General features: G+C 43.5%; 1 protein-coding gene across 5 annotated transcripts in view; it reads left to right on the top strand.

Moving 5' to 3' along the window:
- Window positions 1-2,640: 2,640 nt before the first annotated feature.
- The window catches only part of adamts16 (ADAM metallopeptidase with thrombospondin type 1 motif, 16), a 38,560-nt gene continuing 21,824 nt past the window's right edge, over window positions 2,641-19,376 (top strand). The window contains exons 1-9 of one of the 5 annotated variants that reach the window (XM_058053221.2): window positions 2,641-2,829; window positions 2,981-3,068; window positions 6,181-6,536; window positions 12,335-12,731; window positions 13,785-13,987; window positions 16,311-16,394; window positions 16,778-16,937; window positions 18,076-18,181; window positions 18,264-18,401. In XM_058053221.2, the coding sequence (XP_057909204.2) occupies window positions 2,737-2,829; window positions 2,981-3,068; window positions 6,181-6,536; window positions 12,335-12,731; window positions 13,785-13,987; window positions 16,311-16,394; window positions 16,778-16,937; window positions 18,076-18,181; window positions 18,264-18,401 (1,625 nt within the window). In that variant the 5' untranslated portion in view covers window positions 2,641-2,736. Of the gene's footprint in view, window positions 2,830-2,980; window positions 3,069-6,180; window positions 6,537-8,974; window positions 9,081-10,630; window positions 10,697-12,334; window positions 12,736-13,784; window positions 13,988-16,310; window positions 16,395-16,777; window positions 16,938-18,075; window positions 18,182-18,263; window positions 18,402-19,376 lie in introns of those variants that run through there. The other 4 variants (XM_058053224.2, XM_058053225.2, XM_058053226.2 and 1 more) reach the window with 4 other exon arrangements.

The raw sequence follows: 19,376 nt of genomic DNA, 5'->3' as shown, positions 1-19,376 counted from the left end.
ACATATCTTCTGCAGCAGCTGTCACTCCGAGCTAGCAAACATATGGTAAGAATTGGGATTTTATCGCTGTTGATTGGCAAACTAAAGAAAAAAGCTGGATCAGGTTTTTTTTATTGGCTGAGAACATATTACCCTGAAGTTGACAGTTACCCCAGTAAACTCTAAGAAAATATTCCTTCCCTTCCATTCTTTTCCACAGGCATCCCGATTGACAAACTGCTGATATAAACTCTGCTTTGTCTCCTTCTGGCACCGCTTGAGGCACTTTTGAGGAAAAACAGGCACATTACGCTTCAATATAGCAATCTAGTGAGACATGACATCAAAAATGTGGCCTTTACAAAATAATGAAAATAATAACTAAATAACTAAAATAATAGTTTAGATTGACAGGCGTGAGGGGTATTTAACTATATGTTTGTTATTGTGGTTGGACATTGAATTGGTGTAGAAGTGCATGCTGACAAATGTAAGATTTGGTACGTGTCGAGGGGAAATATTAACACTTCTCAGTAATAATAAACATTTTGGTAAACGATCAAAATGTGTCAGTCAAAACCGTATTTTTCAGTTTGGGGATTGGACTTCAGTATATTGTACAGATGTTCCTAATGTTGTGGCCGATGCGTGGAAATTCCATGCAGACTTTCCAAAACCACTTTCAATCACTTCTTAAATTCCATTCCTTCCCATTCGGAGCCTGACCAGGCGTCCAAACGATCACACCGTAAAGCATCACGCATCCCCTGCTGAGATTCTGTAATCTCATCTGGATTTCTTTGGGGAGGATGAAATGCTCCAGGAATATGAAACAAGCGCTCCCGATTATCTGGCTCCCACACCCTTGAGTACTTTTGTGAACCACCGTGGAGAGTCGAGATGTGCTGGCAAGTTGCCTATCTGCACAGCTGCTGAATACAAGTGAGGTGGGAGAATGATGAGCAGATTGAGCAGGGTCAGAGTTTGAATTTCTTCAATCCATCACAAATGACCCATTGCATGATGGGTGGAATCCACCTGATTTAGACTGGGTCAGAAGATCCTGACTACCAGAGGTTCAGGATCTACGAGGGTTGTCTTTGACTTTCATAGAGGATTTTCATAGTCAAATCTGATTTGGTAGATTTGGTCTGTAGTCAAATGTAGAGCTAATGGCCATCCATCCATTTTCTTCCGCTTATCCGAGGTCGGGTCCCTGGGCAGCAGCCTGAGCAGGCAAGCCCAGACTTTCCTGGCTACTTTGTCCAGCTCCTCCCGGTGGATCCCAAGGCGTTACCAGTTGAGAGGCATAGTCTCTCCAACGTGTCCTGGGTCTTCCTCCAGGCCTCACCGGTCAGACGTGCCTGAACACATCCCGAGGGAGATATCCCGGAGACAACTTGACCAGATGCCCGACCCACCTCATCTGGCTCCTCTGAGTGCAGAGGAACAGTGCTTCTACACCAAGGTTCTCCTCGATGACAGCGCTAAAGGGCCGCCACCCTATGAAGAAAACACATTTTGGTCGTTTGCACCTGCAATCTTGTCTTTACGGTGACTACCCAAATGACCTCATGACGATAGTTGAGGGGAAGAATGGAGATTGAGTAAATTGAGAACTTTGTCTTTCAGCTCGGTTCCCTCTTCACCTCAACCAATGGATGCAGAGTCCACATCACCGCAGACGCTGCACCAATCCACCTGTCAATCTCATGTTCCATCCTTCCCTCACTCGTGAACAAGACCCTGAGGTACTCAGACTCCTCCACTTGGGGCGGGATCACATCCCCAGACCTGGAGCTGGCACTCGAAGCATGGCCTCGGACTTCAGGTGTGAATAGTCCTCCTGACAATAAACATATCTCATCTGCGACTTTTTCCACCTCAAAGAGTAAGACTCAAACACTTGGATAAACAAATAAACACGGCAGGTGTGCAACAACACAACCTGAATTTATTTAGTCACCCAAACGCAAGACAGACCAAACTGAAAGATGGTGACTTTCAGCACACATCTGATTGGTGCACATAGAATAGGAACAGAATGGCTTCCTCATTTCTTGCTTCAAGTTGGAATATGAAACAAAGTTGGTCTAACAGTCTGTCTAACAGGCTGTTTTTAATACACTGTTGGTTGTTGTCGTGTGTTATATATATTTTTTATTCCTAATACCTCCATCAGAAAGGCTAGCTTTTTCTGCCCCTCTGTGACATCACAAAGGGGCAGCTTTACCACGCCTTTTGAAACCGAGCGTTTTGAGCCATCCCAAATTCTTTCAGGGCTGACTTCTAAATGTGCAAACCTCCTGATCTGAAACTTTGGTGTCGTTTAACAGGAAAATACAACATTCTAACTCCATTTATAGGTCACAAAAGGTCCCCTTGAAGTTTTCAGGAATAGATTGTGCTGGGTGAGAGCAGGTTGATGCCATACCTGGTAGAAGCAGTTAGTGGCTCAGTACTACGGAGGTGTGCTCATAGCAGTACTGACGACGTTTAAGACCTTCACTGATTATAGTGGGAGTCAAAAGGGTGCGGGGATAGCAGGATAGAGAGAGAGAGGGTGGGGGGAGAGAGAGAGAGAGGGAGAGAGAGGCTTGCCGGGAGAGCTTGAGAATACAACTCTTGGAAATGAAAGGGGGGACAAAGTGGGACAGGGAGAAGAACTCTGCATATGAAGGCTCTGCAGGTTTGTGTCCTTCCTTGACACCTTGAAACATCTCATGAAGTGACAGGAAATTGGGGGCATCAGGAGACATGGTGGCTTTGTTCCGGACCTTTCCAAAGACAATGGCTCTGTTGAGGACGGTGTTCTTTTTCCATTTGGCTTGCAGTGCTGCACTGAGTCAAGTAAGTCACTTGAATGCACCATTTCTGCAGACGTATGCTGAGCTCCTAAAGTTGTCGACTCATCAATGACGAGGTGTCATGTTGGGATTATACTGGCGTGTGCTTACATGTCAGCCTAACATATTCAATCCTAATTTCTGTTGCTTTACAGGGTGTTCTTTTAAATGTTGGGGCGGCCAATGTTGAATCTCCCGGCACTTCAGCTGTACTTCACTCTCTCGGTTTACCTCAGGACACAGGTATGATACACTTTTCATTTGTATGGCTAATAATTTATATGATAGGAGGAACTTTACTTGTCCACATGTTTATATAGATTTTTTTCATGGAACATGCATTGCATCCTTTTCAGTATCTAACGATGCTCACACATGTCATGTAGTGTCTCTCTTCGCCGCTGTGGGGCGCTATTCACACTGATTAGCTGCAGTCTGTAACTTTGATAGCATAATTGATACGAGATATATTCAACAATTGTAACTTGTCCATGTTTGTCTTCTATCATACAATAGGAATGACGTCATATATTTGCACTGATGCTATTGACAGTCATCTGTTTTTGCTTCTTCATCGCACACGGGTGGTTTGCTGCATCAGCAACTGTTTTGGCCATGCAGCCTCCATTCCATTAGTAGTTTATTTTCCAGTTGGCATAATAAGCAGAGCCTGTGCCAAGTAAGCCATTCAAAATGCTTCTCAATGCAAAAGTTGATGTGATTCAGGAACCTTCGGTCAGGGATGGTGTCTAACCCTGATGCAAGCTTGCTAAAGTGGGTTTTGAAAGAGGTCACATGTCGAGTGTGTTAAAACTAAACCAGGGTACCCACTAGTGAGACCTCGTATCAGCGGGCCCACTAATGGCACTCAGGAGCCACTAAACCAACAAACTAACCACTGCAGGATCTCGTCTCGGTCCATCAGACAAGATATGTGTGTGCTTGTGTGCTCAGTTCCCGCAGCTCTTTGTTTGTATACTGTCAGACACGGGTCACTGCAGATGGTTTTTGAGTTAAGGGCGGGTGTGGGACAAACAAGAGTGGACTTAAATGTGTTTGGGGGAAGGTGCATCAAGATAGGAAGGATATTCTGTGTTTTACCTAAGTGCCTTCATGTCTGCAAAGTAGACGCTTCAGACTTGAAGTATTTGATTGCTCCTTGGGGTCTTCGTGGTTAGATCACAGGGCGACAACACTTCAAGGGCTGGAGATGAGCTCCACGCTGTGACCACCCGTGTTCAAAATTTCAGTATAGCACCCTGCTTAAAAATAAATGTAGCCATGAATAAGCATCGGTCATGCTGAGAGGATGTGCTTCGTGTCAACATGAAGATGCACCTTCGTTCCAAACACGCTGATGACACGCTGTCGCTGCCCCTGTGCTATTTTTAATCAATATGTGGGCTTCTTCAAACAGGCCATAATTTGCAGTAACTGAAACCGGCTTTTGTTGACCGCCAAGTCCAAGGTTGCTGCCATATTTACGTTGGCTTTTAGCTGATAATTCTACTGTGTATCGCTTTCCTGTTGCATGACACTGGCACAGCAAGTCGACGGTGAAATTGAATATGTTTGCTTGTTGGTGACTCACAGGCCCAAAGTTCATCAAGTGCATGAAGGTTTTGATAGCTTCTACTACCAGACACACACCATTAACACTCCAGAATGGTTGATAACATCTCCCCAGGCATCGGTCACATCAATCTTTGCATGTAAGCGTCTTAAAGACAAGGATTAAGTTACTGGCTGCCCGACTTACTGGCGAGCGCAAAGTTACTATACCATGGAGTGGAATGGTGTCCACCTCTGGAAAAGTCATTGTGGAGTGGTCCAAAAGGTTAACTACACTTTTGGTTCAATTACCGGGAGCCATTAGGGATGTAGCGGCCCTGCGAGGGCATGCCCGAGACCATCTGCCTTTATGACCTGCAGTTACTTGACCTCAGCTATGGTAAAAACTGTAGTAAAACAGGAGGTCAAACATGATCCACTTTCTGCTGAAGTGTCTCCATCCCTTCCGTTGCTTGTAACTCTTTTTTGACCCTCCCAGCAAATCTAGGCAAGACATGATGGGGAGAAGTCCTAGTGGCAATGTAGAGGTCTACGTATGTCACTAAACTGATGAATGCCAGTAGATCCTCTTATTGTTTTGAAGACTTCACCTAATAGCATAGCTATTTTTTTATCCACTGATACAAGAAGATAATATTTCACAATCTCTGTTTGGGCATCTTTGCATGTTTTACCTGTGCTTGTGTTTTCTGTGGGTGCTCCGGTTCCCCTCCCCCATTCCAAAAACATGTTAGCTTCATTGGCCACCTCAAATTGTCCAAAGGTATGAATGTGGGTGTTACCGTTGTTTGTCTATATGTGCCCTGCCATTGGCCAGGACAGGGTATCTATCTGGGTATGTATTAACATCTCCAAATAAACTGAATATGCCAACCAAACTGAAAGATACCACACAAGTCCAAAAATCCATTTGTCCAACACTTGTCTCTTTAACAGTAGCAGAACATTTGAATCACAAGTTGCGTTCATAGACATCACGTAATTTAAGTACATTTTTTTCAGTGTATTTTCCAGCATACTTACATTTTGTAAATTGTACATCTGAATTACGAAAAAAGTAATAAAAATATTCACTTCATGTTTTTCTTCATCTTTGTGTTAATTTACTCACACGGACACGCACGGTAAAGGTGTTGTGGTGTTTCGAGTGTCCGTGAATGCATCTCACATGCGTGGAATGAGAATGACAAAGCGTCGTTCCCAGGATGAATGGACTGGAGACGTGTGTGTGTGTTGGCGATAAATGCAGCACGGCTGCTGATGCGTTCAGGTCCGAAAGAAGCTATGAAACAGTGTAGACTGAGACCTTCACTGCCCTCCTCTCAGCTTTCTGTCCCATTGTCCCCACGAGTTGGAATTACTGTATGTGGCAGTTGTTCTGCAGTTCTGTAGCGATACGGGCTGCAAATGACCGTAATGAGGTGAAAACCAAGACATATGAAAGAAAGACATTAAAAAAACCTTCAAGTGGAATAAGACGCCGACTCCCAAATATTCCAAACACCAAGGAAAGACTGTGATCTCTGGACCTTGACTATCTGAGCTAGTCAAGCGCATCGGGTCATTACAAAGCAGAGAACTATTGTGAATATATTCTCTAAGTATTTTGGCACACGCTCGGGCCCGATGTAAATCAATCCGAATTCTCTTTCTACATCCAGTTCCTTGAATAGGTACTCTTCTTCAACAATATACCATAGAACAAGTATGTAATATAATATATGTATAGAAGATTGTTGTTCTTGACTCAATTATGAAACTATTATTCTCTAATCCCGACCAGAATATGAGCTGGTTTCTCCGTATGAGGTGGACCACCAAGGTATGTACGTCTCCCACGAGATTGCCCACCACCAGCGCAGACGACGCAGATCCTTGTCTCCAGATGCATCCTCGTCAAACGTTGATGGCGGCAGTGAAACGACTTACTTCCGTGTGAGCGGCTTGGGGCAGGACTTCCACATGGAGCTGAAGGAGACCTGGAAGAGCTTGATTGCACCTGGCTTCACCGTCCAGGTCCTGGGAAACAACGGCACCAAGAGCCTGAGGGCTTACCACCAGGACGACCTCTGCTTTTACCAGGGGTCACTGAGGTTGAGGGTCAATTCGTCGGTGGCGCTGTCGACATGCATGGGGATGGTGAGTCTGAACGTGCCCGGGGTCGGATTGCAGGAGGGTCTGAATGAGTGGTGGGGGTCCAAGAGCCAGGTCTCTCTGTCACTCAGAACATTTCAGTACGCAAAGCATTTGATGTACGAGTGATTCATAAGCCAGCCATATTTGTTCAGTTTGTCTCATCCCGGGACCGTTGACAGTGTAAACATTGCGTTCGATGCCCTGCTGAGTTGAAACCGATGAGATAGAAACTAAGACGTCTGTGACGCTTTCAATCTCTGGATTCCCACAAAAATAGAAACTATTTGGAGATATTGAAGACTAAATTACAAATCAGCTGCTGATCTGATTTGGGATTAGGCAGGACAGATTAAGAAGGAAACTGGGTTTAGCCTTGAGGATATACGTAATTTCTATATATCCCGAAGCTTTGGTTAAATAGGAAAAGAGTGAAAAGCTACGCATTGACTGCATTGAAATGGCTGAAGGTGTACGTATGTGCGTGTCTTCATCTGATGCATTTGGCTTATTGCTGCTCAGGCAAATCCTAGCCTCCATACCCTTGTTTTGTTCTGTGGAGACACCTGGCAGAGGTTCAGTTCTTTCCTTGGTGGTCCTGTTTGCTGCGTAAAAATAATGAGGGAATGACAATAATTGAGCTTAAGTGAAGCAGCTCCACCATAAGACCACAAGTTGCAATGCTAGTCCTCTTAGCATTGAAGGGAACAAAGGACTACATTAATACAAGTGTAATCCGCTCAGCATTGAACTGACATTCACAGTAGGCTGATCAATTCCACAATGTTATTTTTTTCAAGTTCAAGTTGAAGTACAAAGCAGAAGACATGTCATTCCAATTATTTCCAGACAGTGTGAAGCAGTCTGACCACATTTCCATTCATTTCCATTCTGTTGTTTTTTTATTGACTTTATTTCACTGGATTTCAACAGATTCCATGCTGGCCTCTGCTAGTTTGGGATTATCATTGGGAAAAACCACTGCCATGGCCGAGAATGACCCTCTATAACCCCGGAGAATGGCACTCCAGGGATGCGTCTTTGTGTGTGTCAGCATTGAAAACACTAAAGGATCCTTTCAAAAGGCAGATGCTGTAAATGCAGTTCAGGTGGTCCTCGGCTTACGTGTGAGTTCCGCTCCTGGACTGTGATGGAAATGGGGATTTGGTGCAAACCAAAATTGACTGCTAAATCCCACTGTACAGGGATTATAACCATAAGAACATACAATTCAAGAATATAAGCACTAATATGATAAATAAATGAAAGAGGAGGACGGCTGCATACGGAGAGGACAGTTAAGGTTTTTGATGTTTTGACAGAAGTAGTAGTAGAAGTAGAAGTTTTCTTTCTGCAATAACGAGATTGTTGATCGACTGCTTCCTCGCTATCCTTACAACACCCAGGCAGACGTTAAAATACGATCTTTATCCTTAGTAATGGCGGCATGTATTCTTCTGCTGTGCACCATACGAACTGATTCTCAAGCGAGTCCTGGGATTATTGACCGATATTATGTTTTACATGTATGGGAACATGGTTGAATTAATAATATGCAGTACTTCATACTGGTCACTAGGTGTCAGTGATGTTCAGACTCCATTGCTGGAACAAGGGGCTTTTAGTGTAGGTTTGACTTACCTGACAACAGCCACAATAATCCCGAATATACGTATAAATAAAACATATTAATAAAACGGGTTTTCTATGGTCTAACTACGAAAACACTCAATTTATCGGTAAGGAATCTTGGCAGAAATTCACTTATCACGTTTTACTGCAACAAATGAGATATTACTGTAGTACTAATAGCCCTGCATACTGTTTACTGTTTAGTAACAAAATGTTCACCAAAGAACTAAAAGAGGACCGTGAACTTTGGTTTGGTAAATATTGACCAGAGGGACCAAAACCAATATTGGTGTATGTGCAAGCCTGCACTTGCAAATACCAGGTGAGACCATTCAGGTATCTTTTCTGTAATTAAAGTAATAAAGTATGGGAACTGCTTTACCATAGTTAGCATAAATTGATAATATGGTAGAAATGGAGGTCGTACAAAGAAAGTTGCATTAGTTTGAAACTTAACACTGCACTTTGTTCATTCACGTTTTGATTGGGTGCCTGATGGGGGGAGAATGGAGCCCCTTTTGGTCAGTACTTCCTGATGGGACTTTTAGTGCGGTTTTAGTGCTCTGCTGGGTGTCCACCGTGAGTTTATTTCAGCTTTTTTGAAACTAAGGACTTCAACCACAATGGCTTTGACACTTTAAAGCAAAGAAAGGTGAGAATAAAAGAGGCTGATGACTCCGCCCATGCTAGTTCAAGTCCCTGACTGAGACCTACCCTAATAATTGACTTGGGCAAAGAGGAGTAGGGACAGGATGGTGTTCCCATTCCCATTCCCGTTCCCATTCCCAATCATACCATCATGTGTGATGAGTATGATGTGAGCCAATGTTCCCCACATGGTAGCCTTCATTTGACTGTGAAACCGCCTCCTTCATACATCGCTGCGGTTCTTGGAAGTCTTTGGTGTCTTTTAACAATGTGAGTCCAGAGTATTTGTTGATAATTTACTATTTCAACAGAGCATGAATCAACAATCCATGAAGACAGGAAGCGGAGCATGCGTGCCTGAGGAATAACATAACTTTATGCCGAGTACATTCGATGCTGTGCAGTTTCTGAGATCACAGTGGCGTCCATATTGGCGTTTTACTCTCACCTCATAATTTTCAAATTTACTGGTCTGTCGTCCCGATATTCTCTGATCCTTTTGACACTCTGGAAAGATGAAAAGATGCTAAATGGCGTTCATCAGAGCCAACCTAATTATTTGCCTGAAAAGTGACATAAAAATCTAAAATTTCCTTGTCTGTTTTTCTGGAAATCCACAAATCACGTGGAGGTCTTGTGCTTTCCTCTTGTAAAAGGATGGGTATGTTTCTTGCTGCAGGGCTCATATTGGTTGTAATGACAGATTGGTACGTACTCATCCAACGTCTGGGATTCCCAGGAATATTCATAATAAGCCTTATGATGTGAGCGATGCAGCTTTGAAAAGCAGAGGACCGGTGGCCTCAGTCACTTTGCAAAACGTGCAAGATCACTGAAATGATGAAATGAAATGAAGTCAGTTGGAAACGTTAGATGATGGGTCTCCATGTGGTCTCATGTGTGTTCGAGGGTGAGCCAACATATGGCCAATTGCACTGACATCAGCAAGAATTGTGTGGCGTCAATGAGCCTTGTCCATGCAATGAATGCTTAACTTTAGCATTGTTAGCCCGACTTGGAGGGTATATCTGTGTTGCATAAATTATGCTCAAACAACGGCCGTTCTTTCACTGGCAAATCAACAATTCAACATGTTTTTGATATATTTGTATGCCGAGAGGAAGAAATGACTCCGCACATGGTCAGGTGCACTTTTTAATGTACTAAATACTTCCTTACTGAGTTCCGTTTTTAAGCACCCCCCCCACCCCCTTCCTGTTGCTGCTTGTCTGGATGTGCCTGACTCCATAGAGTCCAGCTGTTTGTGCCCTCCCAAGTAGTGTTTCAGCATTTTATGACTGCTATTTGCACCTAGTACAGTGCAGCGTGTAATCTGATGACTTCGCCAGGAAAGGCAATGGAGTGACCTAATCTCTTAACATAGGGACTTGGTGGGCTCGGTGAAGGAGCGGATGCATGTTGTTTTGCGAAAGACAGTGCTTAAACATACAGTCTGAACAGAGGAAGGCATCATAACTATTGTCTTGGCCAAGAAAAATTGAATGGGACCTTTCAATTTGCAGTTGTTTGCTGACGGTAGTAGACTCACTGGCCTCTGTGCAAACAAAAACAGGATTTCTTTTAAAAACATACTGTGAAGATTATGGAATAGTTTGTTGTTAGTTAAGAAAAATATGCATATTGAAGCAAAATGCATTTATTTTTTGGTGCAGCCTTTGGGGGCGAGCGCTTGGCAGGGTGTGGACAGTTTGAGGCTTGCGATGTGATCATCTGTCAGGTAACGGCCATAAAGTCCCAAACCGGTCCGGTCCCAAACCCGCTGTACTTGAATTTGGGGATGAGTACCACCTCAGTACGGATTGTGTGCGGGGCTGCCTCGGATGATGCGTGACAGCGTGCCCAATGCAACCAGTTCTGACTCCATGGTGGGTGCACGCCAGTCTCGGCACTTCCCCAGTCCGGCTGTCCAGCTTGCGTGGACAAGTGAGCGTTTGTGCTGTGTTTGAAACCCGCATTGTGCACACTGATTTAAGAAGCGGTTTTGTTCATGTTCTGGTAAAACTAGCATATTGGCTCTGTTTGGCCTGAAATAAGCTATGAAAATAAATGTAGCTGTTGGCCATTTTCATTATCTACAAGTAGCTCTGACAAGAAAAAACCTTGGTGACGCCTAATATAGTCAGTGGTACATTTAAACATTTACACTGCTTTACCAATACCTATCACATACATGCAGTGTAAATGTTTAAATTTGTAAGGTCTTTACTCTTGAGGCACATGTATGCATTGTTGATGCACCCATTTTTGTTTTTTTTATGCACATTAACCTACACGAATGAAAGAGCAATGCTACTTGTGAGGCTAATAAGTAACATGTAGTAGTAAATACAGTGTGTATCAATGACTGTATCCTGTATGAGTATATGTTATCAGCTGCAGCCCTACACAACTGCAGCTTGTATTTTGAGGCAATTATTTTTACACACACAGCCAGACGCTGAGAGTCAATGTTCATTAAATGAGAGAAGTCAGGATCCAGATATAGCGATGCCCTGGCATGACTGCCTGGTATATATATATATCATATACAGACACTAGTATGTATCCACACATAGTACATGCATACTATGCATACTAAGGTTTCTGCTGAACTGCAAACCCAGACGTGTCCGCTGGTTATATACTGCACTCTGTGGGTCAGCTGCTACTATGGAAGGCTGTTACGCTTTTGAAAAGCAATTCACACTTCATCCACAGATGAAGGTGATGAAATGGGCGAGCATCCAAGTAAACAGTACATTTGAGGAAACACTATCCACCGCAGTGGCAGATGGAATTCTATTTTTTATTGCAAAATATCCCAGAATAAGACATACTATGCGACCAGTACTGAGTATTTTTTGTGTGAGGTTATTTGAAGCAACAAAGTCCCGTGAACTGGGAGCATACGTATAATAAGGGTATATACCATGCGTCCTCGCATCACTGTCTTTCAACTGACAACCTTATTTAGATTTTGAGATAAGGTCTAACCCTGAGCAGATGTTGAACACGAAGAAACATAGCCAGTAATTGTGGCGCGCCAAGTTGAATCTTGACTAATTGCCGCCAGAGACAGATAGGGAGGTTGGAGGAATAGCTGGAGAAGGTTGGGAGAAGGTTTGTGTGGAATATGTGACTGCTGCCCTGAGGGCTACTTTCCATGTCTGCTTGGAGACGTCGGATGCTTCTGCTTCAGAAAGACAGAAAATCAAACAAAGATAAAGCTTTCGTTAAGACTGTGATATTCATATTGCTACACTATCGGGGGTGTCCAAAGTATAGCCTGGGTGTCATTCTCTATTAGTCCTCGCATATTAAAAAAAGCTAATTAATGATGAATATATGAAAATATCTCGTATAACACAAACCTAATATCTCAATGTTTGCTCATATATCTTATATATATATATATTATAGCATATATTGCCCTACCATGCATTGGTGGTAGCATCTGGTCGGTACACTTGCAGGTTAAAGAGCCGCTCATTTTAGAATAACTGGGCTTTGCATGTTGCCTCCAGACAGGTTTGATCCGCACTCAGGATGCAGACTACTTCCTGAGGCCAGTATCCCGCCACTTTGCCCATGGAGAGAACTTCACAGCACCTTCCAGCCACCAGCCCCACATCCTGTACAAAGGTGACAGGGACGCCTGGGCAGGGGACGGTGGCCATCACCCTCGGGTGCTTCAGAAGAGATCGCCAGATTCGTCTCCTCACCAGTCTGACAGGAGCTTGCAGGCAGATGAAGAAGACCCGCAGGGAAACCAGCGGAGAGAACCTGGCGGCAATAATGGCAGACGTGACGACCAGCGGGAGCATGATGCTGGAGGCTATTACCATAACAGCCATTGGCCAGATGATGACTACACACACAAGGACAGGCAGAGGCAGCACTTCTGCGGAAGACGGAAGAAATGTATGTAAGGGAATTTTTCCGTTTTATTATGTGACAATATTTTACCACAATTCCTATCGTAGTTGTTATTACTGTTGTCATGAAATATGTTACATATGCTTTTGTTGGTATTACCATGCTTCAGAATCGTAGAATGGAGTTGTCAATTCTTCATAGAAACTGAGTCACCAAGGCGTCTATGTTTTGTTTGGGCATGTGATTCGGCAAAATGATACGTAATGAATGTTCAATGCAATCCTTGGGAAAACCACCACCGCCACCATCGTATGTGGTGACAGCTTTCCACCAAGTCCAAGTATCTCCATTCATGTTTTGGTTGACATGACCTGCGTAGGGTTATGGGAACTACATGTATTTCTGAAATATTCACTTTACACCGTGATTCGTGTTTTTACTGGAGCAACGACCTCAATATCAGTTAACATTGGCTGTGTCATAGAAGTCTGAACGGGTACCGCCGCCATTGACCTGCACAACTCCAGCTGCCGGTCCCTGGTGAAAACACGCTGCATGTTTTCATTCCCTCAGGGTGACATCAGTGAACACCTGCATGGTGTTTTAGTCACAAAGCCGCATCAGCTGCTCACCTGCCTACTGCCGACATCAGCAAATGTTGGAGACGATCCGATGAAGGAGGATCATTTTGTATTAATAATTGCTGGAGTTGTGCTCATAATGTGGTGATGGGCACGGATTATAATGAATGTTTTTCCTCAGATTTGAATTTGAAGCAGATGTCTCTCTTGAGTATTGTTCTTGCACAAACCTATTGCCCGTTCACACCCGTAAAGATATAATGTGCACCACCTTGCATACTGTACAATACATAAGTGTAGGCTTCAACAAAGTTATAAAGTCAAATCAATGTTATCAACTCAATGAACGCTAAACATATTGTATCACACCTTTTCCAAACCTACAGAGATGTTTAGGATCTTCTATTTGGTTTGACAAAGGTTATTTATTCTTACAACTTAGTCAAAGCTAAAACAAAATCATTTGGAAGGAACTTCCTCTTGCTTGGCTAATGGATGTCCGTCCATGTTTTTCCAGACATGCCCAAACCTCCAATTGAGGACCTCTTCCTATTTCCAGATGAGTACAAGTTCATTCCCAGGAACAGGAGGGCAGTTTTCATGAAGAACCAAAGCAACCAAAAGCTCAATGTGGAAACTCTGGTGGTAGTAGACAGAAAGATGATGGACAGCCATGGCCATGAGAACATTACCACCTATGTTCTAACTGTGCTCAATATGGTGAGAAGAAACCTTCTTGTCCAGTTGTAGCCCGACAGAAATGCATTGATTGAGTTGGAAGCTTGTTTACCAGGTTGCTAATGCGGCCCCTGGAGGACCTGACGCAGTTCATGGAGTTTTAGTTTAGTGACAGCAGTTTTACAAACAGTCATAGAAAAAAAAAATACTATACCATCTCGTTTCTGCAAGGTCTTTTGACGCCTGGTACAATTTAAGGCACATTTGTTTGGGTAAATGTGGTGATGACAACAAATTAGTTATATCTCACAAGGGTCGCGGGGGTGCTGGAGCCTATCCCAGCTGTCTTTGGGCGAGAGGCGGGGTCCACCCTGGACTAGTCGCCAGCCAGGCACATATAGACAAACAACCATTCACACTCACATTCATACCTATGGACAATTTGGAGTCGCTAATTAACCTAGCATGTTTTTGGAATGTGGGAGGAAAGCGGAGTACCCGGAGAAAATTCACGCATGCACGGGGCTGTGGCTACAAATGGAGTTCATCACCATCGGCGTGAATGAATAACATGTTGGCTACCGTATCCAAATCTAATCCAAATGCACCTTTCGTTGTACCAGGCATTGCAATGAAGAAACAAGATTAAGATATGCCTTTATTCGTCCCTCCGTGGGGAAATTTGTAAAGAATGTAAAGCTTGGGCTCGTCCGGGTGGTCTCATCATTTTTTCCATGACTGGATTTACATACTTTTTGGGGTTTGTGGGTCAGAGGTCAAATCAGTTCATTGTCACCTCATGACAGCTCTTCAAATTGGTTGAAAGGATTTAGCTTCTGGTCTTTGTGGTTTTGAATGTTGTCAGGTCCAACTTACTTGTGGTGGCTGGGGTCAGAGGTCAAAATGTTGCATGTTTCTTGTCAGCGCTCAAGCAGTTGCGACTTTCAAGAGATTGTCCTCACCGCTACTTGGAGATAGCGTCCTGTTGACGACAGGCTGTCATCTGCTAATTTTCTACTTGGGGGACACGGACATTGACTTTTTAGTAAAGTCAAGTTCTTTGGCTTTTCATCTTGGCATAAACGTCGGTACTCATTAAATCGTAGTTTGACATTTAAAAAAATGATACATGAAGTCATGCTAACTTTTGTTTGTTTTAAAGTTTGGTGCAAGGAGACAACCTTATGTACTACGACTCTAATTTGGGGTCAAGTGACTGCCATTCTCACTTATCAGAGAGAACCCATCTAAAAACACGACACTGATATCGGGTGAGCTCATGAAGGCCGAGCTCAAAGTGTCATCTCGTCACTCTCAGCTGATCTGCAAGCAAATTCCATCACGCTCATTTGGCTCCTTAATGACTGACTGACAAACCCAAAGATAATCCATCTATTTTGAAAACATGGCTCCCACGTCCATACCCGGTTAGAGCAATCGCAGCCTGCCTCAACGCAAGATGGAGTTTCACAGACAGCAACTGACCCTGACCTCATCAATTCACATCCGTCCATAAAAGCTCATCAATATTTGATAATCCATTCCCTCAATCGCACAGTAACATCATGATTGCTAGGACAGACAAATATGATTTCATGTACATTTATTTTGGTAATCACCTTTAAAACAAGAACACGGTTAAAGGTAAACCTTCATTAGTCCCATAAAACGGCGGGCTGAGTGAAAACGATGTGATCCACTGGAGCTGTTTAAGAATTTGACGGTCTGTCTTGTGTTTCAGGAGATCTCAGCTTTAGGTAAATGGTTTTGATTGCCTCTTTGACCTCAGAGTTTTCGCTTCAATTCGGTAACAAAACACAGTCCTGAGTCAATCCATGTGTCAGTTCAAGAAAAAAGCCAAAGACGAGGAACGTAAGGAACATAAGGAAGGAATGAGTGTTTCCCATGAGATAAAGAAGAGTGACAGGTACCTGTGGTTTTCACTCAGCCTGACTGAAGGACAAGGTGAGGGACCGAGAGACCATTTAAGTGAGGGCCACATACAGTACCTGCACACTTAAGGGGCCACTGTAGTTTCCTTGTCTGATTTTCTTTGCTGATTATTGATTTGACAAAAGTGGATGAAATGTAGTATTTTACATTCGTCGTTAGGTGTCAGTCATGTTACTGTAATGTTCGATGAGACACACAGTAGCCTTGACAGCCAGTACAACAGGCTTTTATTGCAGTTTTGCATTGGATGTACCCAATCCCAGAGTAGTAGGACGTGACAACGTGTGGACCAATCATAAGAATCCTACTTCACTGAAATTCACTTATCAGATGGAACCAATAAACTTTTTGCTGTCTGGTCGGTATATGTCTATGTCTGTAAACAGTCGGTCGTTGTCTGCATGTCTTGTAGGTGTCCAGTCTCTTTAAAGACGGTACCATAGGAGGAAGCATCAACATTGTAATAGTGGGACTTGTGCTTCTCGATGAAGAGCAGGTGAGAACATTTTGAACACGTAAGACAGAAGAAAAGATGTTCTGGCACTGAGCACCAAAGCGCTGTCAGCGAAACATTTATTTAGTAAGTCTCGGAGGAAAGAAGCAGATTCAGGTTTTCATTCATAGAAGAAGTCTTCTTTCAAGGATGCTAAGACAACGTTTTGTGATAGAAATACATTAAGGACACTGTTGGACTCAGGCAGTGCATACGTCACTAGATATGCTCCACATTGTGCGCCAACCTGCTAAAAGGCATAATAGGAGTGGAACTCATTCATAGCGTACTCATCAATACATACAGTATTTTCTACCTCTACATAGACATTTCCAGTGTCTTCATGAAGAACTACTTCATTTCTCGTACCTCTGGTTATGTCACAGGACGGATTGGTGATCAGCCACCATGCAGACCACACACTGAACAGCTTTTGCCAGTGGCAGTCCACTCTTGGAGGCCGAGAGGGTCAACGTCATGACCACGCCATCCTTCTCACAGGACTGGACATCTGCTCCTGGAAGAATGAACCATGTGACACCCTGGGTTCGTATTCTGGTCAACGATACATAACGTATATTTCCTTTATGTTCCAGACGTCAATGTAGAACAATGCAAAGGCTTGTTTTGATAAGGCCGCATGAATATCAACTCCTCTTATTGGATTGGTTTTATTGTTCTTGCACCACACGCATTTATCCATTCTGCCCCCCCCGCTTCTGGGAATATGCCCCTGTCCTTTGTCACACGGTGTGACACACAAAAACAGATGCTGAAAATAATTGCTGCTTTCTAATGCGATTTCAAAGAATCAGAATCTGAGTTTGACCTCAACTTCATGCTGGAGATAACTAATTAGTTCCAGACTTTTCCAGACTAATGTCTACGAGACGTGTTCAACCAAGACAGGGATCATAGAAATTGTAATTATTATTGCTTTTACTTGGATTTGTGTTTTTTTATCTGCTATTCAATGTGTTCATACACAAACAATGGCTGAATGCAACAGCTCCTTTGGCGGTCGTGGCAATCCTACCACATTGTTGTTCTTCACACTGTCGGAAAAGCCACCCATTTTGGGTTCCTGGGGGCGGCCACACGTGTGTACACACACACACAGTCACACACACAGATTCAGTTTGTACTTGGAAGTGTTGAGGCTCAGAAGAAAAGCTCAAAGGTGTCTTTGACTCTTTGCATGTTCATTTGGACATATGGTATTCTTAAATGCTGAAGGCCAATTACGGAAGGAGTTAGTAGCGTTGCAAAAAGGGAGAGAAGGGTCAAACGGTAGTTCTCATGATGAATGACCTGCTGATTTTAAATGTCCTGACCTGGGGCGATAGAACCTTGGTAGTTTTGCTGCCCCCCTGGTCTGAAAAGGCACCCGCCCGTGACTGCACTGACCTGTCCGCCTTCATTCGATAATTCTGTAAAGTCGCTTTTATGCTTCCATCCTCATCAACTATTCTCATTTTAACGCTAGAATTGATATTTTCTGCATTGTATTGCTTTATTGTATATTGTATTGATTTCATTTGCTTGTTTTATTGCAATAATTGGATTGATTTTCAATTATTGCTGATTGTTGAAGTAGACGGTCAAAAAGTACACGTTGCTTTTCAGAAGAGAATACATAGCAACGTGTAGCTGTAATGCAGTATTGTGTATGTGTTCTTTGAAGGCTTTGCCCCCATAAGTGGAATGTGCAGCAAGTACAGGAGCTGCACCATTAATGAAGACACGGGTCTCGGCTTGGCGTTCACCATTGCCCACGAGTCTGGACACAAGTAAGAACGTCTCCCTGTCATGATGACCGCAATGATCATTTCCTGCTGCATAGATGATCCGTCTTTTGTTTCAATTCCTCAGTTTTGGAATGGTCCATGACGGTGAAGGAAACATTTGCAAGAAATCAGAAGGAAACATCATGTCTCCCACATTAGCAGGGCACAATGGTATCTTCTCGTGGTCAGCATGCAGCCGCCAGTACCTCAGCCGCTTTCTCAAGTAAGAAAGTATAGCTTGATTGGAATGCGTCCCAGCATTCACAAGATTCTATTTTCCATCTACTTATTCCTCTAAATCATCTCATTCTTATTCCGCCATATTTTGTCTGCTAATTCCCGCCATATTTCTCAATATTCTCAATATATCTAAAAAGTTGGCATTTATATAAAAGTTCCACATTAACACATATTTTCTGTGACAATACTCCAATTGAAAATGACCACCCGGTGGTTGCTGGTTCGACCCTCAATCCCACTGTAATTGTTCTTTCACGGTGTGGTGCAGGTCTGCATCCTTGATGCTGAGGCAGGCGAGTTTCCTTGCACAATTTATTCCGTCAAAAAGGCGATGGTGATTAAAAAGGTGCACCATGGAACAAAGGAAAGAACAAAGGAAAGAACCCACGGTAATGGCTGAAGGCGGGAGCTGCTGAAGCACACGTGAAACGAAGCCAGCAGGTAGAGAAAGAGAAGCGGCACATAAGTAGCAGGAGTCGAGAAGGAACAATCTGGCGTTCCCCAGCCGTCAGCAGTCAGCCTAAGTGGTGGGTGTGGACCGTCAACCTCAGGTGCGTTCAGCAGCTCCGCCTCCAGCCAGTAACACGGCGTCTGCAACAGAAAGCCAAACAGGAGGAGAAAAGGGAACGGAACTTAGTCATCCATTTTCATTCAGGCTGCATTTTTTCTTTTCAACATTTAAATTCTACGTTTTCAGTCTGTTGAACATCAAATCAGGACCCAGCTGGTGACTAATCGTTCTCCATTTTCCATGACTGGAACCCGCCACTTAGTCTCCAGGGTGACATGGCTCAGGCGGTAGATGGGTCCTCTCCCGACCGGGTGGTTGCTGATTTGATCGTCAGTCATCGTGGAATCGTTCAACACATTTAGACATTTCAGCAATCATTCTCCATTTTTCTCCATGCACGTGAGGCTTAAAAATATCGTGAAAAAAAACATTTCACAGGACTCAAAT

The sequence above is a fragment of the Doryrhamphus excisus genome, linkage group LG5 (assembly GCF_037039965.1).
Source record: "Doryrhamphus excisus strain RoL-2023G ecotype Guam linkage group LG5, RoL_Dexc_Guam_v1.1, whole genome shotgun sequence".
Classification (NCBI taxonomy): domain Eukaryota; kingdom Metazoa; phylum Chordata; class Actinopteri; order Syngnathiformes; family Syngnathidae; genus Doryrhamphus; species Doryrhamphus excisus.
The sequence above is the reverse complement of the archived record's forward strand: the minus strand, read 5'-3'. Positions and strand labels throughout refer to the sequence as shown.